Genomic DNA, 27,172 nt, shown 5'->3' on the forward strand with positions numbered 1-27,172 from the left:
CAAATTTATCACACACAAATGATTGTAGTAAATAGGTGGAGTTTCAATAGGTGGAAAATCAGATCTAGAAGGAGCATCAGATTTGGCATCTTCTTCTTCTTCTTCTTGATCATTTTTTGAAGGAAATTCAGGTTTAGTTGAATAATAAGTAGGCGTAAATGCACTTTTAGTCCCTACATTTTAGCCCGATTTTTATTTTGGTCCTTACATTTTAATTTTACCACTTTTAGTCCCTAAACCAATTAACGCGTTCCATTTTGGTCATTTCCGTCAATCAACAGACGAAAATTGCTGAGCTGGCTGCTGGAGGAATTAAAAAATTATAAAAAATGCCACGTCACCATGACACATCAGCATCTTTTTTTTTTTAATTGTCAATTTTAATTAAATAAAAAACAAAAATAAAAAAATCACTAAAATTAAGATAAAAAAGTATCTTTACTCTCTTTGGACGTTACTTAATTTTTAACTCTCCCTTCTCTAATCTCCTTTCTGACTTAAGCCTCAACCTCTCTTCTCTCTCAAATCACCACTATAACCACCGGAACATCATCATCAAGACCTACAGCCACCAATCAACAGTTAATCTGAGTTTCCCGCTGTTGTATTTGAGGTTTGGCTTGGGGTAGGTTTGGTTGCAAGGTTTAAATTTGGTATTTTCTATGTGGGTTTTCTTTTTTTGGAATTAGTGGTGGTGGTTTTTTATTTGTGGGTCTCTCTAATGATGGGTTTGGATTTGAGAAGATGTGGGTTTTGTTGAATTTTTTGATGTTTTCGGGGGTGGGATTTGTGATCCTTGAGTTGTTTGGGTAGGTTGAGATCGGGGTGGGGTGGGTTGAGATCAGGGTGGCTGGTGTTTGGGTATGTACCCAAAATATCAGCAATTATGAAAGTAGCAGGTAAATAGCTTTAACTTTGGTAAAAAAACCCTTATCTTTGAAAGTCAACAATAGAGGAAAGTTGCAGTAGTGTTGGAACGTAGTAGTGGCGCCAAAATGGATTGTCATATGGACTTTAATAAGAATGTAGTCAAAGGCGGTAGAACCAGCCAAGCAGTTGTATATCAAAATAATTCAAAGTATTGAAAACAGAAGTGTTTATTGAATGTACTTCAAAACACTTACAGTAGTAGTAGTCGCAAGATTACAATGATCAACAGGGATCAGTGGGATAAACAGTACAAGGCTTGAAACCTAGTCCTGCTTCTAGTTACAAGCTTTGTGTATCAATGAGATATCTTGATCTAAGGAAGTCCTAGAGAGAGTTCTAAGGGAAATCCTAGAAAAGATTCTGAGTTTAACAATAAGGGATAACACCCCTTATATAGGTAAATAAAGTAGTATAGTTCAAAGTGAATAGTAACATTTTTAGCATTTATATCAGGACCCGTGAGGGGCATCAGGAGCAACAGTAGCGTTAAAAAGCGGAAGGAATCACATTGGCTTTGGAGCCGAAAGTAGTTTGGCATATTGTGCCCAAAATATCAGTGGAAATATCAGCAATTATGAAGGTAGCAAGTAAATAGCTTTAACCTTGGGGAAAAACTCTTATCTTGGAAAGTCAACAAAAGAGGAAAGTTGCAGCAATGTTGGAACGTAATGGTGGTGCCAAAATGGTTTGGCATATGGAATCAATAAGTAAGTAGTCAACAAGGAATCATTCTTATCAAGAAAGCATCTTCGGCAAATAGTAACTAGTGAATATTGTATATATATATATGACTTATAAATTTGATTTTTTTTAGTTATATGATTATGTTTGTTTATGGTTTATTATATTGGACTCTTCGTTTTTTACATTAAATTAACTAATTTGGCACAAAAATTTAAAAATTTAGATTAGATGGGATACATGGTGCAAAATTAACTCTAATTGAAATTCAATTTTTACCTAAATTAACTCACTTGTCACAAAATTTTAAAATTTATATTATATGAGACATGTGGCGTAAAATTAGACACTAGTTGAATTCTAATTTGAATTTTCTCTCTGCTTTACATATTAATCTCTATATAGATTAATAGGTAACATTAAGAGAAAATCCAATTAGATTCTACAATTGAAGTCCAATTTCGCGTCATATGTCCTAAATTATTTATTTTTAGAGAAGATTTTATTTCTTAATTTTGAAATCAAATGTGGGACCATATCATAAATATACATTCAAGTGAGTTATTGTGTACAAAAACTAAAGAGTCTAGAATTAATAAACATAAAAATATTTAAAAAAATGGACAATTTACATTGTCTACATAATAACGTTCTTACCATAATTTTTTAAAGAATTAAAAAAAAATATAAGAATGACTATCAATAATGCTTAAATTATATATGTAAGAATTATACTATACATCTTAATATGTACCTTTTAAGTATATCTATGCATATACATGAAGTTACAAGCTAGTCTATATATATATAATAGGTGAAGCAGAGAGAAACTCTAATTGCAATTCTAAATTAGAATTCTAATCTAAATTGTGCCACGTGTCAATGTAAATATGAAATTGGAATATAATTTTCCTCCATTTGTTGTAATTCTGATGCATTTTTTTTTCCACACTCGTGTATTTTCAGGTTCACCTCTTTTTCCACACCCACGTATTTTCAGGTTCACCTCCCTTTTCCATACTCACGTATTTTCAGGTTCACCTCCCTTTTCCACACCGATTCAGACACCTTAATATACAACTCCCCTCTTCTTCAATCAATGCTATGGAATTTCAAAAGAATCTCTCGGTATCAATGATGCATGTATTTGGGTATTTCTGTATCTTATATAAGAAGAGGTTATCTAAATATTCTGATTGTACTTGTCTTTACAATTTTCATGGTCTTGGTTTATGCTCTCCAAAACGAATTCCAACCATTCCTAAGGTTTGATTACTACTTTCTTTCATCTGCCTATACTGTCGTTCTTTTTTGTGTAAATTTTTTTATTGTTTAATTATATAAGTTTGTGGTTTTCCTATGATTGATGTTGCATGTTTATTTTCTTTCATCTGCCTATAATTTCTTTCCTTTTTGTCAATAATTTTTATTGTTTAATTATAAAATTGTTTTGTTTTTCTATCATTGACATTGCATGTTTCTTTTCTTTTTCATAACACGTTATCAGCACGAGTCTCTACCTAATTTCGAAAGAAAGTTGTAATCTCATTATTCTTCAAACATCAAAGATTACTTGTGTAGTTTTCTCAACTCACTGTAAGTTTTCTTTTAAGGAATTAGTACTTATCCTATTTGTTTGTCTTTACGTTTTATGCTCATAATTTTAGTGATTTTTAATTGGTTAAAATTTTTTTATGAGATTCACGTTATTTTATTGCTATATATTGTTATGAGATGCACGTTATGAGATTCACATTTAATTGATTAAAATATTTTGCTAAAAATGGTTTGTGATAAAGCAACTTAATCATAGCTATATGTACTATGTATGAATCAACCTTGAATATATATGTCTATGTAGCATTCTTTCATTAGAATTTTGTATGATAAAAATATTTGTTAAAAAATTATATGATGCTAAGTTTTATTAAACATGAATAAACTAAGTCTTTTAAACATGTCTAAACTCATGATCAATAAATAAATAAAAAACAAAACCAATAGTATCACTTAAATAATAAAAGGCAATATATTTATTTCCATTGTTTTATTAAATTATATCCATTCCCGTGTGGTAGCATGGGTTACATACTAATATATAATAATAGGTGAAGTTGAGAGAAACTCAAATTAAAATTTCAATTTTGCTCATGTTTCTTCAATTATTTATTCTTAAAGAGTTTTATTTCTTAATATTAGAATAAAATGTTGGACCACATCATAAATATTCATCCAAGTGAGTTATTAAGAACAAAAATCAAAGAGTTTAGAATAAATGAATCATAAAAAAAATGCTTCTCAATAATAATAAAAAAATGGACAATTTACATTTTATACCTAATAACATCCTTACAAAATGTTTTAAAGAGTTAACGAAATATAAAATGACTATCAATAATATTTAAATTATATATATAAAAATTATATTATGCATCTTATTGTATATCTTTAAGTGTATCCATGCATATGCATGAGGTTACAAGTTAGTTAATATAAAAACAAATGGAAAGATTTATACAAATCAATAATGTTTATTAATCAAAGGTCTAGGGAGGAAAGAGTTTGAACTACTAAATTAGCAGCATATTGTAATTATCTTTAAATAATATTTATGAAATCAATATCTAATGAGTTTTAAATGCAATGAAACATTTTTCACAATTTAATACAAGGTGCTTTAAAGTTAAAATATAAAGAAAAGCCCATCCTTTAAGTTTAATTTCCCCCAAAAGTGGCTAAAGACTTCTATCGATATAATATATTGGTTGATTTTATAAAATTTTGCAACATAAAATTTTGAGGTCTCACTATTTTACACATCATTATTCTAATATATATATATATATATATATATATATATATATATATATATATATATATATATCAATTGAATTTAAATCTCATTTTTTATTTATTTAAAGCCTCAATTAGAATCTTAGTACATCATATCATATCTCTTTTTAATTAAAAAAATAAATAATTCTATATATAATCAGAATCATAATAACATGTCTATTCAGCAAAACTAAAAATAAAAGAGAAAAAAATTATATCATATTAAAACTTTTTGTAGGTTGCATAGGTTACCGATTAGTATATAAAGATTAAAAACAATATGTTGTCTCCTCGTGCAACACCACCAATCTTACAAATATTATGTCCAAACAATGTATTGGATTAAGCAAACATAGCTAAAAAAAAAAGTGATTTTCAAGGACATTGGAATGGTAGAAATTGAAGAACAACAAAACCAAGTATAAATAAGAGGCTAGTGTCAAGGGGACAATGTGCATTCTTTTGATAAATTTTTTTAATTTTTGATGAAAATTTTTTGTTGAAATTTCTGTAGATAAAAAGTAAAGGCTAAATAAAAAAATTAGATGGCTCATGTGAGACCTACAAATAATAGGAAAAAAGAAGAAGCAATAAGTTAGCTTATAATCTAAATTCAAATGCACCATAATGTTCTAATTAAGAGATCACTATAGCATAATTGTAAAATTTATTAGGTTTACAAACCCAGGTAAAGGTGAGTTTAAGTGTTTGTGGGTCGTAAAATAGCAATTCGAAGGTTTTACAACCTCCAATGCTAATGCTCTAAGTATTAGTGCATTCTCTAATGATCCCCAGAAGATCACAAAAAAATAAAATAAAAGAAGTAACTAGAAAGTTCATCTCTACTTCGAGGAGATTGTGACAAAGAAAATGTAAAATCTATCCCAGTGTTCAACTCCTTCAACCCATTAGTATTACACAAATACATGCATGTTATATATGAATGTTTTGCATTTTACTAGAGAGGTGAGCTCAGGGGCGGCCTAACAAACTTTGAAGCCAAAAGCGATATATTTAAATGGGGCATTTTTATTATTAATTAAATAATATTTAACTAATTTTCAATACCATAATTTTTATATAACAAAAATGCATTCTTTTTATCTTGTAATATTTTTTTTTTGAAGAAATTCTGAAACTATAACAAATTTTACTACAAAAAACTTACAAACGTTGTAGCAATGTATGTGATTAATGACACTTCAAGAAAATAATAAACAAGTATTTGAATGAATGATGTTAGGGATATTATAAATTTTACAACATGATTCTTATAAAGATGTATCACTAAGTAATTTAAAAATGCATTTAATACGTTGTTGGCATCTATAAATTATATTAATTGTCATATCAATTTGTGTAAAGGTTTTAAAGTAACATTTAGGCAAAAATACAAAATTGACCCTCTAACTTTCACATTTTTTTCATTTCAGTCCTCTAATTTTCAGTTTTGTCAATTCAATCCTCTAACTTTCAATTTTTGTCAATTCGGTACTTCGTTAAACTTTAGTTACTTGTTGCCGTTAGATACACTGAAACGATGTCTTTTTGTTTTTTTTTTTTTAAATTCAAAATTTAAAGAAAATAAGAAAAATCGGAAGAAAAAAAAAATTAAGGCCCATCTCTATCCCGTGTAACTTTGAGAGAGAGGGAGACTGAGTTGATCACTAGCCCGAAACCTCTTCGACATGATGGTGGACACGGTGGTTAGTGCCATGGCCGTTGCTGGCTACGAGAATATTCCGGCGGTCGTGTTCGAGACTGGGTGGTCGAACTTCGGCACCGATGCGAGCGAGAATATTCCGTTGGTCTTTCTTGGTCTTTGCTTTCTTGGTTTGGCTTTTGCAGTAGTAGTGAAAAGCATGGTACAAAAATCGATTGCATTTTCTTGATGCCGATTCTTGTAAAGATGAGACAATTCTTCGTCTCTATAATCAGAATTTGATTTTAGGGGTAAAGTGTTTGATAATCGATTGCATTTTCTTCTTCTTCTTTTTTTTTTCATAAAGTAAAATTATCAAACCTTTCTTCTTTGTGTGGCAGCAAAGACATAAATGCCAGCCAAATATATACTGGTGAGGCCACAATCAGCAGGTTTGGGACATACTTTTTCCTTGCAATTGGCAAAATTCCCAAGAACAGCAAAGCGAGAATGAAACAGAAGTTAAAATTATTAAATCCAGTCCTCAGATAATATAATGGCCCTTCAGTCCCATACAAATGGCTTTCACCGCCTCCTGCGACATTATATAGCAACTGATTCAACACAGATGATGTCCATCGTCCGTAGTAGTAGTAGTCAACCAGTAAAGAGCTACCTGCAAGAATTCCAAATATCTAACATTGTATACTCTCTCAAAGTTACAGCCTTACAGGGGTTAGGGATTTGGGTTTCTTTGTTTTGTTTTAATTCAGGGCAGGGGAAGGGGAATGACCCCTTAATTTATTTATTTATTTATTTATTTCAGATTTTTCTTATTTTCTTTTAATTCCAAATTAAAAAAAAAATGTAAAACGGCAACGTTTTAGTGGGTCTAATGGCAGCAAGTAATTGAAGTTTAACGGAGTACCGAATTGACAAAAATTAAAAGTTAGAAGACTGAATTGACAAAACTGAAATTTAAAGGACTGAAATGAAAAAAAAAAAAGTGAAAGTTAGAGGGTCAATTTTGTATTTTTGCCTAAAATTTATAGTGTTTATAGTATTTTCCTATCTAAATTATTTCTTATAATTAGTGACACATATTTGTAAGCTTTGGTTCTGTTTGGATAGAACTTATTGCTAAAAACTGAAAACACTGTAGCAAAATATTTTTTAAATGTGTAAATAGTGCGGTGGGACCCATTTTTAATGAAAAAGTTGCTGAATATTGAAAATTGTGGGTTCCGTGAACAGTGCACTGTTCACAGTAAAAAGTCAACAAGTGCGGCTTAAAAAAAAAAAACTGCAAAACGCGTTGCTTGAAAACGCTCTATCCAAACACATTCTTTATGTATTTAAACGTTAAAATTGTATTATCTCTAACATTACTGAAATCTTTGGTACTTCTTAAAAGTAGAAAAAAAAATGTAAAACTAATTTTTTTTTTTTATATCTCGAAAAATATATATATTTCAATTTTTGACCCAAAATTTAGGGTCTTTTTCCAGTTGGGGCCCTAGGCGATTGCCTAAGTAGCCTAAGCCTAGGCCCGCCCTGGATGAGCTATGGCCTTGGCGTTAGGTAATGGTAATTTAAACCGTCGACAAATCTGGTCATGTGGTGGTTTAGATAGAATGTTAGATACCTCTCTCTTTACACGCCTATCTGACACAATCTCGAATAATGATTAACCCAACTCATCCGTAGCAACAGCATGGGTAAGCGGTGATGCATCCCCCTCATATCCCTTCTTCTGCTATATGTCAATTCACACTCTTCACAGTCACACAATGACACTATCCTACATCCATACTCGGTGTTGCTTATGGGTCCAAATATATATATAAAACTTGAACTTTTATTAAGAAAGAAAAATTAAGGAACAAAAGAAATACAATCATCCCTACAAACATCAGCAATAACAGGAGAGAGATTGAACTTATTACAAGTAAAAAGCCTTCTAAGACTACCGGCCAATTTAGCAGTAACATCCCTCTCACATTAGAATAAACCCTATAATTACGGGGTCGAAACCTACGTGCAATAAATGTTATATATCCCATTACACCAAATATTGCATTCTGTCATTGTTTTGTTTCTGTCATTGAGGCTACTTTTATTATCTGTCTTCAGTTTTTTGTTTGCTATCATTAATTATGGAATTTTATTGCACAACCAATCCAATGCTATTTACTATTAAAGAAGTATAGATGAATTAAAATAAATAATTAAATACTTGTCAAGTGCGATGGTCACTTCACAAATATAAGTGCTTGGTGTAGGGCAAGAGCTGGGGTTTAAGTCTCCAAGAGGGAGTTTCACACACATATACACTTAAATTAGGCTAGAGTAGAAATTATATCTTGTATAAAAAAAAAGTTATGAAAAATAATTTACATCATCCTCTCTCACCGAATCCCAACTCCTTTAATTTGGCATTTAGAGCATTCATATTGGGAATGACATATATCATATGCAGGAAAAATTTAGCATAAAAGCCCAAAACCTCCCACACATCTGGACTTGTAAAAACCAACTATTGCAAAAAAAATATGCAATAGTTTATTCACTTACTTTATCAATTCTATAAAAAAAAACTAATATTTTATTCACTTACTTTATCAATTCTTTTCTCTCTCTCATTCGGTTTTGGGGTTTTGGGTTTTTGTTTTTATTTGGGTTTTGGAATATATTATTTTATTGTGTGTAAATACTATTTTAATGTGTTGTATTGTAAAATAAAAATTGAGATGCTGAGATAATTGTAAAATAGTGTAGTATAATTGATAAAGTAGATTTTAAGATGATAAAATAAGATGGGATAGAATTTTGGGTACCAAAACCTGAAATGAGATAATGAAATGAATGTCAAAATGCAAACTTAAAAAGAAAAGATTGTGTTACTTAAATAAGCTGAATCCAATCTCCTTCCATGGCTCACAAACAACCTGCGTGGGATGCTTTACACCAATTATATTATACCAACTTTGGTCATGTTCTGAATGATTGTCTCCCTTGTGCTAGCTACTGGTTTTCGTTTCTGTCGTTTCTCTCAATAAATAAATCAGTCAGTACAAGTATGGGAGTAAGTTTAGTGCCACACATTTTGGATACTGCTTATTATTAAAAACTGACAATTAAAAATACTGTAATAAAATAATTTTTAAATGTGTGAATAGTGTTATAAAATCCAATTAAAAAAAAGTAATTTGTAGGTCCCGTGAATAGTGTAGGGATCCACTAAAAAAGAAAAACGCCTCACTGAAAAACGCGAACGCGCTTCCCAAACAGAGGCTTAACATTAAATATTTTTCTTGTTAGGAAAATGTTAATAAATGCTTTAAAGACATTGGTTTAAGAACTATTCAAAAAAATATGTTTTATAAGAAAATGATAAAATAATTAATTACATTGATAGCTGTATATGTTTCCTATAAAAATGATATTAAAACTTTTCTAATATATTTTATTAAGAAGTATTTTGTATTAAATGATACTGCATCATTCGTATCAAAAGTTAATAAATGAGAGACATGTGTGTAAAATTAACTACCTACTAATACCTGTCTTTTATTTGTTAGTAGGGTAATTATTTTTTGCTGGCATATCTCATACTTATTGAATTTTGATACCGTTGATGTGTTATCATTTGATACCAAATACTTTCTTGTTAACACTTAATATGATCTTTAATTTTATATGAGAATGGGAAAAACATGCCTAAACCAATACTCTTGGAGCATTCGTTAACATTTCCCTAATAGTAATAATATTTCACATTAAGTTATAAAGAATTGAACATATCGAGTAATGCTACAACCACAAACTATTTTATAACATTTTTATAAATGGTTGTTGTGGCAAACTTCTTACTAGTTCATATTTGGGCCCACCAATTATGCATAAAAAAAATAAGCTTATGAATTGCATGATAAATAACATCATATTTGCATGAGTTTGTGTTAGAGAATATGTAATCCAACAATAAAATTTTCAAAATACTATCCCATAAAAAATTATTAGGTAGTGTAATTTCATTTAAAATTACCCTAGATGTAACTTGATTTTATTCATATGACCCAATAATACACAATTTTTCCCCTTTTAAGTGGGAGTAATGTGGAGACAGGGGCGAACACAAAAATCTTTTGCAAGTTGCTACCATGATAAAAACTGAAGTTTTATTGTATTGAACTTTATAAAATATTACATGAAAGATTGCCTTCTTATATAGGTAGAGCATGTATGGGGCAGTAGGGATGGGAATGAGGTGGGGTGGGGCCAAAGGATGGGATCTTCATCCCCACCTCGCATGGTTTTGTTTTGCCCCATTCCCACCCTACCCCACCCCGCATGATAAGGAAAACTTTCTCACCCCATCCCTGCCCCCTTTGGGCCCTACGAAGCCCCATCACACCCTGTAAAACTCTACTTTTTGTTAATTTGCCCTACAACTAGTACAATTTTTTTAATGAAACCTATTTCATTAATAAAAATATACTTGAAATTACAACTAAATTTATCTTATAAAATCAAATCAATTTTTAGATAAAATTGAATAATATATCCAATCGTTTGACAAGACAATCACAAAAAAAAAAAAAAAACTTATAGTATAATACATAACAAAATTAAGGTTGAAAACCATATTGGGTATAAGCTAATATTGATATTTTTGTTTATTTAATAGGATTTTAAGGTATGAAAAATTTACAATTATAAGTATTACCAACCTGGGGTGGGACAGGGATGGGGAGGGGCAGGGTGGGTCTAAAAAGTCTAAACTCATTCCCACCCCGTCCCGTAATGCGGGGCTGAAATCTTACCCCATTCCCGCCCCACCACCTTTATAGGACGGGGAAAACCAGCGTGAGGCAAAGCGGAGAGAGGCGGGTTAAGCAAAGCGGGGCAAAATTGCTATTTCTATAGGGCAGTACAATACTATGATGGGCCTAGCTAACAAGTTGGGCTCATATTCTAACAAAAATCATAATCAGTTAGCAATTTGCATTTATTGGGTACAATTATTACAATATTTTGGTCTCATTCTTGTACTTTCATCGAGAAACCAAAATTATTCTTTGTCTAAGTTTAATAGGTGTTTGTTTAAGTTCTTTCATTTTTGTGGGTTATAGTTAATTTAATTCGTAATTTTTTTTTCTTCGAATAAGCAAATTTTGTCTATACAAAAAATCGATTAGTATCTTGACCTAATAATAAAATAAATTTATTCTAGAGTAGACATCATAGGTTAAAATTGTACTGTATCTAACCAAAAAAAAATCCATTTGTAGAACATGCCAAAAAGAAAAATTGCATATATTGACTAATTGACAAGTGAATAAAGAGATTGTTGCGAACAATTTGAAAGGTAAAATTTATTCTCTAATGAAAATTATTTTAATTAAGTTATTAGTTAGAAAACCTATGGATTTATATGTATTGAACCAGTAATGTAAATAAGAAGATTTTAAAATTAAGATGACTAAGGTGTAATTTACAAGTCGTTGTAATATTCTCTAAATTTATTATTCTTTTTATTATTATATATAAAAAAGTAAATTTTGGAAAACGTATAAAAAAAAGTACAATATCTACTATATAAATAGATATTAAAAACAAAAAAGGTACAACAATGGGCGGAGCTGTTATTGGACTCCTAATTTAAAAAAAAAAAATATTATTATGTTAATAGGTACTAATTTTAGCATTTTTGTTCAATAAAATTACACTTTGTCCCCCTTAATAATGCCATCAATTATTTTGAGAGTAATCTTATAGCATAAAATGTGGCCAAAATAGGAAATTAACACCATTTGCTAAACAATATAATTAGTAGGCACTGTTTTCAAACTATATTTTTTACTAGCATCTCAAGTTTAAAAGACTCGATTTAGGGCCTATAAATCGAGTCTTTGAGACTTAATTTTCATGGCCTGATCACGTCTGATGTGGCATTTTTTTCCACGTGGTAATCACTTGGAAATTGAGTCTTATAGACTCGATTTAAATCTCGATAGTTAGGAGCTCGATTTATCCTCCAAGCCAAAAACACTTCCCAAGTCTCTCCTAGCCTTCTCTCCATGCTTTTTGACAAAGCATGAAATGGGTTCGCTTCGTATATGGGACTGTCTCTAAATTCCCAAAATACAAAGTGATGAAAACCCCAGAACCCATAAGAACCACTACCAGCACAGTTCTTGGGTTCTGAAAGTGCAGGAAGAAGGCATGGGTTTTTCAGAATCGGAGCAACACAGCCAATGGCGATCTTCGATGGCGTGTGGGTTTTTCAGGTTGCACGTGGAGGCGTGTCAGGTTGAAGATGAACGCCTGCTTCTTGGGTTTTACGCATCGGAGGTTGAAGAAGACATCTGTGGCGTGAATCACCAGTCGACGGGAAATCTGTAACGGCTCGTGGGTCAATGGCCACCCCGCATGGCGGCACGTGTCTCCGAAATGGAGATAGAACTCTTGGGTTTTGCAAATCGGAGGCCAAAGAAGAGATTTGCAACGTCGGTTTCGCGAAAGGATGGGAAAAAACTAGCAGATTTGAAGGGAGGCTCGAACTGATAGTGTGACGACTGTGGCTTCTTCTTCTTTGTTTGTAAGCTTGGTAAACTCAGGTGAAAGAAACAGAGGGGAAAAGAAAGGGAAAGAAGGAAAAATAATGCTATGAAAATTGTATTTAAAGTTGTTATGTTCTGACCCTTAGGTGGTTTGTCTCGTGGGTTTGGATATTTGCTTATAAATCGAGCCTTAGAGACTCGATTTTCAAGTCGTCACCATGTAGAAAAAATGCCACATCAGATGTGATCAGGCCATGAAAATCGAGTCTCAAAAACTCGATTTATAGGCCATAAATCGAGTCTTTTAAATTCGAGATGTTAGTAAAAAATATAGTTTGAAAACAGTACCTACTAATTATATTGTTTGGCAAATACTGTTAATTTTCTATTTTGGCCTAAAAACGTTTTTACAATGTTTATACAAACTATTGAGGTAGCAAATTTTTATTGGTTCGTACACTTGCATCACTTTTTACGTATCAATAACCACTCATTACATTAACAATTTGTTAAAAATTTGCAGTTTTAGCATTTTTCACCTTTTAAAGGACATAAAAAATTAATAGATTAAATCTAAAACAAAATATACAAACTCAAAAAAATTAGCTCAGCAATAAAAATTACCAATAATAAAACTAAAAAAAATTAAGTCCAATCAATCTATTTTACCCAGAACAAACTACTTGGCTATTTAAAAAATTTTAAACAAAAATCCTTAGTAGTAAAGCAATAGACTCAAAGGTCGGAGCCACCACACACAGCTAGCAGCAGAGTCACCCCCCTAACTCCAAGTCTTGGCTCCGTCCCTGGATACAACCTAATATGATGCTATTGGTAAATTTTAAAATAAAAATTGATTACAAGTCGTCGTAATATTTTCTAAATTTATGATTCTTTTTATTATTATATAAAAAAGTAAATTTTGGAAAACATATAAAAATAGTACAATTATTACTATATAAATATATATTAAAAATAAAAAAGGTACAGCCCAATGTGACGCTATTGGTAAATTTTAAAATAAAAAATGTTATTATTAAAATTTTAAAATAAAATGTGAGTTTCAATTAACTAAACTTGTAAAGTTTTTGATAGTTGAATAAGAGATCTAGAAAGACTATACCAAAAATTAATTGGCATATTAATTTAATAATAAAGAATCATCATCAAGAATAACATCATAAATTGAAACTCTCAAAAATAAAATAATAAATAAATATAGAAGTAAATAGTAAAGTCTAACATCACTCTTTTAATTCACGAGCCAAATAGATGGGTGTAGTTCACACACGTTACACGCATGGGCATTATAAAAACAGCTGATACCATATAAAGTTTCCAAAACCAAACAAAACCAACGACTGGCGACTTAGTAGTAAGTCTTCCAAGGAGCCAAAAAAAACTACTTTGCTCTAGTAGTCGAGGAGTGAGGAGAGGAGGACACGTGTCCTCTTGAGCCCAGCCGGAGAGTCGGAGAGATGGAGACGACGCCGTTGATCGATGGCGGTGACTACACGCCGGCGAGGAGCTTGGCGGAGGTGAAGTGGGTGTTTTGGAGAGAGACAGTGAAGCTGTGGAAGATCGCCGGACCCATTGCGTTTAACATTATTTGTCAGTACGGTACCAATTCCATCACCAACATCTTCGTCGGACACATCGGTGCAGTCGAGCTCTCCGGCGTCGCTATCGCTCTCTCTGTCATCGGAACCTTCTCTTTCGGTTTCATGGTCTCTCTCTCTCTCTCTCTCTCTCTGTGTTTTTGTGGGTCCCAAAATAATTGTTATATTTATGTCGGTCAACCAACTACCAGTCTACTGCTACTACATGTAGATATACAAAGGTGGATGCATGCATCATGCATGTGTGTGTGTGTGAGAGAGAGAGAGAGACTTTTATGTTTATATATGTGTGTTTGCTTGTGCGTATGAGCTCGATGTTATTCAATGAAGCTCGTTCATTTTTGTTTTCAATGTCTTGTCTTTTTATGTGTTTTTAGCTACTCCACATGTCTTATCGATAACATTTAGACTTTTTTGCTTTTTGGTTTTTGAGATGATGGGGAGGGAGACGGGGATTGAATAATAGATTTATGGTACGGTAAAGAATGTCGTCATCACTAGATTAAAACTTAAACCCCAAAACAAGCTACCTTTTACCTTTGAAAAAGTTAGATTTCTTATTAATGACTAGCTTATTTGGTTTGGAGTACCACATCCATGGTCTTTAAATAAGAGAGAGAAAATAAGGGGTTATTAATTGTAGGGAGAGAAAGTGGAAGCAAGAGAAAGAGAGAACACAGGACTTAACATGGATATACATTATTTATGTGTTACAATGAACTCTAAGTAGTAGGGTATATATAGGTGGTAACTCTAGGCTAAACCTCTACTAGCATGGACATAGATTATACTTGGGCTTTTTAGGCCACAACATCATTAACACAACCCACAATGTCTTTAAGAAGTGGTACTTGGGTTGAGACTTGAGAGCATCTAATAATTTTTCATAAGTCACTTATGAGCTCCAATTCTAAAAAAAAGGGGGATTAGAAATAAGAAAAGGAAACTGAAATTTGGTTTAGATTGTTTGAATTTCTAATTTTGACATGTAAAATCTTGAATTTCATTATGTTATAATGTATGTAAGTACGTATATATGAATTACTACTCAATACCTTGAATTCTTGTGAATCTTTTTTAATTCCTCTGTCCTCTTTTTTGTCTTGGGCAACTAGCAAAGGTTTACTGTATTATATAAATCTTTGTATTTTGTATTGTATACTTTTCTTAATTTGAGTCCCAAAGTGTTTTTTTTTTTTTTAGGAAAAACATTCAGGTGGAAACATAACTATTTTTGTGTTTGATTTATGTACCTTTGCAATGTCAATCCTACAAAGCTACTTCTTTATCGATAAGCCTTATGAAAGACATGATTTCCATGGTTTGTGTATCATTTAAGCTAGGAAGAGTTGGTCAGTCTCCACTTTTTGTTTTTTGTTCTCATAATTTCTCTACTGTAAAACATATCATAATCATCCAAAGTGGATGAAAGTTGTTTCTCTAATGAGTTACTTCTTTCTAATGGTCAAAGCTTACATTGTTCGTTCTCAGGGAATAGCTTGATTATGCACGTTGTATGTTTGTCATGTAATACAATTAGTTCTATGGTAAATATGTAGCACACGCCCTGTATAGATGTCTTATTGGTCAATGTTGATATCTTCATCTACAAATATTTCATTTTTGTTTGAACAAACAGAGCCTGAATTTATTATACAAATTTGTAGCTTGGTATGGGGAGTGCACTCGAGACGCTCTGTGGTCAAGCTTTTGGTGCTGGACAAATTCACTTGCTTGGTGTTTACATGCAGCGGTCATGGATTATCCTGTGGGTTACCTGCATCATTCTCTTGCCAATTTACATCTTTGCGACCCCAATTCTAAAGCTTCTGGGGCAGGAAGATGATGTAGCTGATATTGCAGGAAGATTTACTATATTAATTATTCCTCAGTTATTCTCACTTGCCATCAATTTTCCTACATCGAAATTCCTTCAGGCCCAGAGCAAGGTTAATGTGATGGCCTGGATCGGTTTTGTGGCTGTAATATTACACGTATTACTGCTTTGGCTTTTCATTTATGTATTCGATTGGGGTTTAGCTGGTGCAGCCGTAGCATTTGACATCACAAGTTGGGAAATTGCTATAGGTCAGGTTGTCTATGTTGTAGTTTGGTGCAACGAAGGGTGGACTGGGTTGTCCTGGTTAGCATTCAAAGAGATATGGGCCTTTGTTAGGCTCTCCCTTGCATCAGCAGTGATGCTTTGCTTAGAGATCTGGTATTTTATGAGCATAATAATTCTAACCGGTCACCTTGATAATGCAGTGATTGCTGTTGGTTCCCTATCTATTTGGTAAGATACATAACTTGTGCAGACCCAGTGTGAAACATATACTTAGGCATAATAATTCTAACTGGTCACCTTGATATTCCTGTTTTCCTTTTGTTGGTTTGGTCTGGACTATTATGTCTCATTTCTATGTTTAATATTCTGAATTTTCCTTTGCTTTTTACTTATTGATTAAATTTTATTTTTCAGCATGAATATCAATGGGTTGGAAGCCATGTTGTTCATTGGAATAAATGCAGCTATAAGGTACATAACCTATAATCTGAATTCTTTTCACAGCATTTTATGGCAACTGACACTTAAGGCACCAAATTAGACACGGTTGACTGTAAAATAAGTAATTATGATTTAAACTATGACAATGTATCAAGTATTGTTGTAACATACTCCATGAATTTGAGATTCAATTAAAAAATTTAAAGATCGTTGGCAAATTGATTACAGGAGTTGCTTGAGATGGAAATTGCTGTAGTATAAAGAGCTTTATACTGTGTTGGGTTCTATGGAAACTTTGCACCTTCTAGAATGCTTTGTATGTGGCATAATGTGGCCCTGTTTTGATGCACTAGGTTGACAAATTATGTGCTCACTGCAATTATTAATTGTTAGTGTGACAGAAAGAATTGTAGGTATATTTGATATATGTTTGAAGGCTTGTGTTTGAATCGCACTCATGTGAATATGTGCATTTTTATGCATCTTGTTACAGTATGTGTTTGCGTTTGGTCTATCCTTGTTGTGTTTTCATTCTTACATATATTATTTTACTGGGTAATTGTTCTTCCCTTTTAAAATTTTTTTGTTACTCTATAGCTAATTTTCTTCTTTCCCGGTGGCAGTGTCCGAGTTTCCAATGAGCTCGGGTTGGGGCATCCAAGAGCTGCCAAATACTCTGTTTATGTGACAGTCTTTCAATCTCTCCTTATTGGGATCTTTTTCATGGCTGTTATCCTGATAACTAAAGACTATTTTGCCGTCATATTTACAAGCAGTACAGAGTTACAAGAAGCTGTCTCTCACCTAGCATTCCTCCTTGGTGTGACCATGGTTCTTAACAGTGTTCAACCTGTGATTTCAGGTATCATATTATTTGGCTTCTCCTACTTTTATGTTCTATAGCAAACCACGGATTCCTGCCCTTTTAATATCTATGGAATCATTTTTGTAGGGGTTGCCGTTGGTGGTGGGTGGCAAGCATTGGTGGCTTATATAAACTTGGGTAGTTATTACATTTTCGGGCTTCCATTTGGATACCTTCTTGGTTATAAAGCAAATTTAGGAGTGACGGTAAAACATTTCAATTCCTTTTGTACTTCTAAGTTATTTGCATTGAAAAAGCTTTCCTATAAATGCCACAATATGAGCTTTGTCATTGTCTCCAGAAACAGAACAGGGCCTATTATATCTTTTTGCTTTCCATAATAATCTGCCAGTGTCAAGTGTAATCTGATAGCTGCAATTTGGTTTTTATCTTTGCTTGTTGGCTATTAAAGAAAATAAAGGCCTGGAAGAGTGAAGATGAAAGAAAACATATTTACTTCCATTGTTTTTGCTCTCCTTCTAGTTTCTTTACTAATCTATTTCGGGATTGTAGGGACTTTGGGCGGGCATGATAAGTGGAACTGCTTTACAAACTTTGCTTCTCTTGATTGTACTCTATAAAACCAACTGGAACAAGGAGGTAAGGGATTTATTTATTTATTTTTTATTTACAAGCTACACACTTGAGGCTTTATAAAGCTATGCTTATGACATGAAGCAGTAGGTGAGTGTTTCGTAGTACAAAAAAACAAAAACATATTAGCATGATGTTTTGAAGCTTTTAATTTACTTAGCCCTGGAAACTTTTGGTCGATGATGGATTAAAAATTTTTATTTAAAGAGAAAAAGAAAGTGCACAGCCTGATAATTGATTTTACATCTGATATATATAGATGGATCCTTCCTAAACTCTTTCATAGTATTTGTGCATGTTCAAATCCCTTCAAATATTGATAATAAGTCACTGGCAGGTTGAACAAACAACTGAACGCATGCGGAAGTGGGGTGGCCAAGACATCAACATCGAGAAGACAACCGATAATGTGTGAACTTGCTTATTAATAACTGGATTATTATTAAGTTCCAACAATTTTGGAGTCCCTTAAATGGTCCCAAAATAACTAACCCCCTAAGACATTGCATGTTAATGTTATTCGGGGTGTCACGTTTAGTTTTTGCATTGTAGTACTCCAGTTTTCATATTAGCCACAATTGTTAGGCTGGAGTTAGCAGCATCCTGCATAATTGGAGATGTATGTTACTGATCTTTTGATTTAAAGAGTCCTGCTATCTCTGAAACTATATCCATTTTGAATGTATGCGTTGTAAGCTTAGCTGACATTATTGAAGATGGTTAAGATTATTATTTTCCATTCTGTCTCAATGTTTGCATTTTCTTCTTTAACAAAAAGTTTATAACTTAATAAGTAAATTTTTTTACTTCTAGTTTTAGAGGTTCCTTTTTCTGTATGTAATGTTGTGATAGTAAGTTGCTTTCATTTGAGTATTTAGGAATTTTCTTTCTTTTTTAGGGACTCAACAGACTGTTTGGTTTAGAGCAATTTTGGGGAATATAACTCAAAACTCATTACTGAATTGTCAAAAAACGTAAGACCCACACAAAAAATTGTGTCGGCTTGATTTTCTAAGGTGATTTCCATACCAAAACTCAAAAATTTTGGTTGGGGTGATTTTTGAGCGATGGAAACCGAAAATAGGTAGGTGTTGTTTTCAAGAATTGAGTGAGGTGGTATTTTTGTAATTATAAGCAATACATGGGACCCACCTCCTTGTATTGTCCACATCATGTCAGATTGGCCATTACTCTCTCCAATGGATATTTTCTCCTCTCTCATCTGTTACCGTGCTCTTCATTGTTCATTCTCATCTTCTTCTTTTTTCCTTCTTTATTTTTTTGTTTTTTGTTTTCGAACTCTCCATTCTCATCCTTTTTTTTTTTCTTTTTTTTTTTCAAATGCACACCACAGCTGCACACCGGCCCTCCAAGGCTGCTCACACCTGCTCATCATCGCCACCACTCACCAGCGGTGGGCCGGAAGAAAAGATCAAGATCTGGGTTTGATTTTGGTTTGTTGTTTGATTTGGGTTTGGTGATTGAAAAATGGAGTTTAATTTGGGTTTGGTTTTTTTAAAGAAGAAATTTTTGTCCTGGGTTTTGGTGTTTGTTTCAAAATGGAATTTGATTTGGGTTTGGGGTTTCTAAAGAAAATATTTTTGTTTTGGGTTTTGGGGTTCATCCACAAATGTACAGATATGGGTTTGTGCGTGTGGAGTTTATGTATGTTCTATACAGGATGGTGGGTATGTCTTAGGTGACATGTGAGGCACTGGGGTTTATGTATGCTCTAAGCTTTTAGTGTTTGTGAGGAAGTGGGTTTGATGGAGTTGGTACAAATTGTGGGAGGAGGCAGGAGCTTTTTTTTTTGGGTTTCTTTGTTTTATTTATTTATTTCAGACATTGTTGGTGGGTTTCTTTGTTTTGATGGTGAGTTTGAGTTTTTCTGGAAAATCCATATGAAAATGGAAAGAAGGAAAGTAACAAATGAAAGAGGCGTGAAATGAAGAAATGAGAGTGAAGGGAGAAAGAGAAGAGACAACGCGGGTAGGCAACTACTGTTCTTACCCAGCACAGTAAATGAGTCCTACCACTTTGTGCAAAATTTTGAGTTTTAGTGGCCAAGATATGAAGCCAAACAAGTTTTAGTTGGAGTGGGTGAAAAAATAGAGTTAAAAAAATGAGTTATGAATGAAAATTGAGTTTGAGGGATGAGAATTGAGTAATGATAAGTGAGAAATGAGTGATGAGAAAACCAAACAGGGCCTAAAATCTCGTCAGCCAGTTTGTTCAAAAGCTCAATGTAGCATCTGCTTTGCACATTCTATTTGATACAAATGCATATTCCAGTAGGCACAGTCCTTTGCCAGCATTGTCCCTAAATGCTTGTCCAACTTTGATCAAAACTAAACAATCAATATAGTCAAAACACCAAATCCGGAAGCAATGGAACGCTCTCGCTCTCTCTCACGCGACGAAGAAAACGAACTGCTTCGGAGCAATAAGAAAGTTAAAGATTCACACCATGCAAGTGAAGATACATGTCCAGACCGAGATGGGACATTTGCCAACCTCCCCAAACTTTCCTTTCGGGATAAACTAGTCGGAGAGATCCCAGGAGCTTATTCTCAAGCTTTTAACTTCTCAGATTATATGGATGCGGAGTCGGACTCCGATGGGGAAGTGGAAGAACTTAGAGAAGGCTTTGCGTCGGTTAGCCTTTCGAAAGAGACAAAGCAGCGCATTAGAGCCCCTGGTCTAAACTCTAAAGCGCTCATCGTGAAAGTTTTTGGTAGAACAGTAGGATATAATTTCCTACACTGGGTTGGAAAATACACTAAACTCAGCCCAATATAACGCAACCTGATGGGACTGACAAACTCAACTACCGACGAGACTAAGGCATCTGATGGGACTGACAAGACCGCTCTCTGAAACGAGCCTAAACAAGTATACACGTCACTGACGAGGATAGCATGATCATTCAATGCCATCAATAACACCCCGGACGGTTACAGAACCAGCTGGACGAACCGTTGAAGGCATATTAAAACCCCATTACTCAGCAAGAAGCGTTACTAAAAAAGGCATTAAAGCCACAATAACTACCACAACGGCTAGAATCTAGAACAATATATATAAAGCCCATGCATTGCCAACAGAAGGTACGAACACAGTTACAAGATATCCCTAATCATTCTTATAGTCTATTATTATAAACTCCCTTGTACTAACTTTGGCATCGGAGGCATTGTGGCAGGTACCACACCGGTGACCATTCCGGAGAATTTCTTCTTCCGTCGCGACATAAGCAGACCTCTAGTCCCGTTTGGACAATCTCATTACAACTGACGAACCCGTGATTCATCAGTCTGGTCCCGTCTAGACGACCTTACTACAACTGACGAACTTGTGCTCCATCACAACCCATAAACAACCTAACGCAGAGTTTTCATATATCCGCTCAGAATATATTTCTCAAGATCCAGAAGTCATAGAATTAAAATGTCAAACTGCTCGCTGGAATATGCATTTTTTTTTTTTTTGGTAAAGTGGAAACTTCATTAAACAGAACAACCGAGGAAAAGAGAGCTCAGAGAGCAGTCTCTCATGGTACAAGCCAACAGCATCCGAGCTTATAAGCTCTTCAAGATCCACAGGCGCATTGCTAAACAAAATAAATTCCCTAGTCTGAACAAATCCCATTTTGGCCAGAAAATCTGCACAAAAGTTTGCTTCATGGTAGCAGTGGCCTATCCGAACTTGGAGAATTCGAGAAATTAACTGTCTACAGTCATCAATGATCGGCATGGCAAAACTATTAGAATAAGAGGGCTTAGATAGCAGACTCACAATAGTTTTAGCATCAATTTGAATATCAACAGCACTACCGTTAAGATTATTGCAAAGACTAAGCCCATCACGGAGAGCCCACAACTCTGCCATAAAGTTGGTTGATAGCCCAATATTTCTTGAGAAACTTGCTATCTAACGCCCTTGATCATCCCAAAAAATGCCGCCCCCTCTAGCTCTACTAGGATTCCCACCTGCTAACCCATCAGTGTTGAGCCAATCCCACCCAACTTGATGCTTCTCCCATCTTACTCTCACCACAGTCTTGTTGCCCAAACGTTTTGCATTAAGGATGCAATGCTGAAATTTCGAGGCTTTAAAAACAATATCGTGGTGTATGTTTGATTGAGCAGACTTGTTTCGAAACACAAAATTATTTCTGCCCTTCCAAATGCACCAAATGGCAAAGGGAAAAAGGGTGCATTTAGCAACAGTCATTTTTTGAATTTCTTTTTTCTTTTAAGTTGTATCTTGCAAGATCTCTCTTCTTCTTCCTCATCACTGCCCCAACTTCTTCCTCATCAATGCTTCAACTTCTTCCTCATTAATGCCCCAACTTCGTCTTTAAACTCTTCAATTTTACATCTATCACCAACTACCCAAATTTATGCGAAGCATCTAATACTCAAACTCCCTGGAACAACCTTTATCACTATGATCTTCTTGGCTGCGAGAGAAAATCAATTACAAAACTGATGCCACAACTGTGAGGGAGAGATTCCGATGTCAGACACCTATGAGTCTCAATAATCAAAATAAATTAAACTAACACATTTAAAATAAACCCATGATCTAAAATAAATCAAATTAAGAAACTTAAAATATACACATGTATATTTATAAATTAATATTGTGCTTTGGAGAGGGTTACTTGGATTAAAAAATTGACAACCCTAACCTAATCCAACCCAAGTTTCAAATTAACTTAGAAGTCAATTCAACTTATCAACCCATGAAAAACCAATCCAAAATGTTGGGTTGGATTAGGTTGTGTCCGGCAAATCATTGGGTTTAATGTACATCCCTAAATTAATTTCTGCTAGCCATTTTTAAGTGAAGCAATTTTAAAATTAATGAGATATTTAATCAATTATAGACATTATGTTTGAATGGAGGGAGAAAAGTTGTGATGTAAGATCTTAGAATGAGGACTGAGAAGGCATGTGCTTTAGTTTCTCCAATCCTGTCCAACATATGAGGAAAATGAAGGAACTATATATTGATGGTGGATATTTTATAAAAATAAATTAAATACTAGGTGACAAAAGCTTCACAGAGATAACATCTCGGTCAGGATGGCCGAGTGGTCTAAGGCGCCAGACTCAAGTTCTGGTCCTCTAACGAGGGCGTGGGTTCAAATCCCACTTCTGACAATTTTTTCTTCTTATATATTTTTTTTCCCCCAACCCTTCTTTTTCTACACTTTACTAATCCTTTGGCAAAGAACATGCCACTAAATTCTGGGAAAATTGCCATTGGATGGAAATCGGGTTCAAGTATAATGAAGGTCTTTACTTTGATTAAATTATCTTGGTAATTTAAAGCTCAATCCAATAGAAGTTTTATGGTTTACACGTTACACTACCACCATTATTGTACTACTTTTTTTTTAGAAGGACCATTATTTTACTACTGGTGTCTGGTAAAAAAAAAAAAAAAAAAGGATAAAACCATTTGAACAACCCTAACATTTGAACATTAATTTGTTCTACCTTCATTTCAAAATAAAAAGGAAAAAAAATCATTTGATCATTTATCACTATTCACTATAAGAAACTGCTCATCCTTTGGCTAATGTGTGTTGATATATTTATAATTTATATACATCTTTTATTGTTTTATATGTTGTCTTCTTGGTCAATGCTTCTGTACTTATGCCTTAAAACTGTAGTTCACTAGAATGTTGGGATTTTTCCACTGAAATCTTATAATATCTCAAAGCTAGAAACAAAAAGCCCTTCAGCAAAAATACCTTGTTTTTTTAACCACAGTTGTTAATTGATTTTTGGAGCCAAAGTCATCATTTCTTCTGCATAGTATGCTGACAATTTTTGAACAATTGTATGTGATGAGACCTAGCACTTAAAAAAGAGAGACACAAATCTATCCAATCAATTACACAAAAATGATTTAAAATTAACTTGTAATACAAAACTATATTCAAATTCCGATAATCCATTAAATTTTATCTTAGCCTATAATACAAGAGAATTGTTATATTCAAAATATTTTTACAACACTTAATAAGTAGTAATTTGTTATTAGTTCTAACTTGAATCCACAATTTAAATTACTTTTTTCCCACTCATAACAACCATTAAAATATTAGCCTTAAATTACTTTTCAATAATCTATTAAATTTTATCTTACCTTACAAGAATTGTTACATTTAAAATATTTTCACAACACTTCATAAGTAGTATAAGTGATAAGTTGTTATTGGTTCTAATTTGAATTTACAACTTAAATTACTTTTTTACTCCCATAACTACTAATAACAATTTGCCACTTAAGATTTGTTGTGAAAAATGTTGTGGACATAACATTTCTCTACAATTAAAACAAAATAATAATAATAATAATAATCAGTTGTAATAGAATCAATTAAAAGCTAAAATTTTTGAACAAAAATTTTCTTTTAAAAGCCAATTCAAAATTGACATGTTATGTTTTTTTTCCCTGAAATAAATAAACTAACTCAAACCCATATAAAAGGAGAGGAAGAGATATTTGTGTTTAGAAGCTTATTTATTTATTTATCCATTTATAAAAGTTTAAAAAACGACATGTGATGAGATCTATCACAAAAAGAAGCACAAATATAACATTGGAGTCATTAATTGAGTTTTTTTTTTTCACAAGATATGAATTATCCTCTAGTCTAATCTAAGTATATATATATATATATATATATATATATATATATTGAAATTTCCTCCTGAAAACTTAAACTCCAGCTTTTGTCCCTCCCCCCACTTCACAAAAACTTTATATAGTAGAGTAACTATCGTACTAAAAGTGTATGGTGGTAATTATTGACAAAATGGTAACTAGTGTTCATTAGTTCTTAGAGCTATATGTAAGTTGTGTCGTGTTCAAAAACACCACAAAGTGTCCATTAAGAAATTACTTTATGTCAGATTTGTTATTGACATTATAAGGTGTGGAGCCACTAGAGTTAAAAAAATTTAAGTCCCACTTATTACTTCAGCCATATTTTTAGCCTTTCTCATAAATTCATTCCAATTTTTAATTAATTAGACCCCTTAATTACTCATTCACAACATAATGCCAGTTAACATTTCCCATGTAGATATTATCCGTACTAGGTTGAAATCTCAAAGAAGCTCCATTCATATCAAACGGCTATGATTGATGGCTGTATTAATTGTAGAGAGCAGACAGGTGCATGGGATCTGCATGTTCTTATTTTACAAGTTCTTTCTCAGAGTATCTACAATAGATTGTTTAAATTTTTGTACTGTTTGGATAATAAACAGTGATATTTACCTTTTACCTACTCACTTTTTTAAATATACCTTCTAACAAATTTTTTATTATTTTTTCATCTCATTTAAATATTATTTCTTCATTCATTCTTTTTTTTTTTCCTCTATTCATTCTCTACAATTATATTTTTCAACAAAAAGGGTTACACTTACAATATTTTTTGTAATACTTTCAAAAGAATCATAACAAAATCTTATATGGAAAGTTGTTACTAGTTCTAATTTGAATCCACCATTGAAATTATATTTTTACTCACCAATATTAGCTAATAACAATATGTTACTTAAATTTATTGTGAAAATTTTGTGAAATATCATGGTATCATTTCTAAATTGTCATTTCTTAATCTTTATATTATTTTTCCTTTCTTTCATCCATATGATTTTTTTTTCTCTTGTTTTTTCTCCACCACACACGTATACCCATATATCTTCATCCTCTCCTTTTTTTTTCACTACTTTCCACTTGATTCCAAAACCCCCTCCCTCTTTCTTTCTCCAGCTCTCTCTTTTTCTACTTTTTGTTTCTTTTTCTACTCGATTCCAAAACATTCTCTAGCTCTCTCTGTAATAAGAAATGGAAAAAGAGGTAGAGAGAGAAAGAACAGATGGGTTAGGTGGTTCCGCTCCACCGCGCCTTCCGCTCCGCTCTCTATGCTGCGCCTTCCATTCCACCGCCGCTCATCTTCCTCCCCAACGCAGCCCAGATGGGTTAGATGGCTTGTGTCTTTTTTCTTTTTTTGCTTTTATTGTTATGATTTGATTAATTTTAAGATTATGTTTTTGAGTTTGTATTTTGATTATGCTTGAGTTTAGAGATGCTTGAGAGGAAGGATTGTTGTGTTTGTAGCCATTGTGAATGTTTGTAGCCGTGGTGAGAGGAGAGAGAAAGAATTGTTTTTTATTGAGTTGTATAATATTTTTTAAGTAGAAAAATTCATTTGGAGTTGCTATAAAATTTAAGGAGAACGACTGTAGCAACTTCAAAAAAAATTTGAAAAAGTTTTGCTTTTAGAGAAGCTGTTGGAGTGAATTTTTGGTGTGTTTGTTCTCCAAAATTGGCTGTAGAGAACCTATTGGAGATGCTCTCATTGTCTTTTACTCCACTTGTATTTTTTTCTCTCTCTCTTGCTAATAAATTACTAGTACAATATAAAATCAAATTAATCCATATCAAACAAAAACCATCCAATCCATCAATTCTTGGCCCCCCAAAAAAGCTACCCTATTTAAATAGGGCTTAAGAGTTAAGTATATAATATAATGGATTTATTTAGCCCAAAAAAAAAAAGATTGAAAGTCACAATTTTTTTAATGCAGCCATGACAAATTATTATTGTACCTTCCAAAAAAACTAATTGTATTATGATTATTTAAAAGGTTGGTTAATATATGTTTTTAGGGCATATATCGATTATTTAACTTTTAAAAATTTTATAAATTTTTTTATAAAAAAAAAGCTGTCAGAAGTATTAGACAAGTTTTCATTTTTCCGTAAAAAAAAAATTAAAATAGTTTATTAATCATGCATTAGTAAAACCTTTATATAAAAATGACCTAGCTAGTAGCAAAGAAAGTTCTAAAAAAAAGAAAAAGAAAAGAAAAAAAAAAGAAGAAGAGAAAAAGAAGA

The 27,172-nt window shown here is 32.8% G+C and overlaps 1 protein-coding gene and 1 non-coding gene across 2 annotated transcripts; both read left to right on the forward strand.

The window, feature by feature from the left end:
* The first annotated feature begins 13,994 nt into the window (after positions 1-13,994).
* Positions 13,995-18,975, forward strand: LOC142621063 (protein DETOXIFICATION 35). The gene is made up of 7 exons (XM_075794379.1): positions 13,995-14,381; positions 15,941-16,566; positions 16,753-16,809; positions 17,403-17,641; positions 17,732-17,850; positions 18,158-18,244; positions 18,576-18,975. The coding sequence occupies exons 1-7, from the start codon at positions 14,133-14,135 to the stop codon at positions 18,651-18,653; spliced, it is 1,455 nt and encodes a 484-aa protein (XP_075650494.1). The 5' UTR covers positions 13,995-14,132; the 3' UTR covers positions 18,654-18,975.
* Positions 18,976-23,322: 4,347 nt separating this feature from the next.
* TRNAL-CAA (transfer RNA leucine (anticodon CAA)) lies at positions 23,323-23,406 on the forward strand. The gene has a single exon. It is a non-coding gene; the product is annotated as a tRNA-Leu (tRNA).
* Positions 23,407-27,172: the final 3,766 nt, after the last annotated feature.

Source organism: Castanea sativa, chromosome 12, assembly GCF_040712315.1.
Source record: "Castanea sativa cultivar Marrone di Chiusa Pesio chromosome 12, ASM4071231v1".
NCBI lineage: Eukaryota > Viridiplantae > Streptophyta > Magnoliopsida > Fagales > Fagaceae > Castanea > Castanea sativa.

Bases quoted from the DNA above. Each gene is read 5' to 3' on its own strand.
- LOC142621063 (XM_075794379.1), top strand. From the start codon at position 14,133: ATGGAGACGACGCCGTTGATCGATGGCGGTGACTACACGCCGGCGAGG. The intron at 16,810-17,402 runs GTACATAACCTA...TCCCGGTGGCAG, and splicing joins GGAATAAATGCAGCTATAAG to TGTCCGAGTTTCCAATGAGC. The intron at 18,245-18,575 runs GTAAGGGATTTA...AGTCACTGGCAG, and splicing joins AAACCAACTGGAACAAGGAG to GTTGAACAAACAACTGAACG.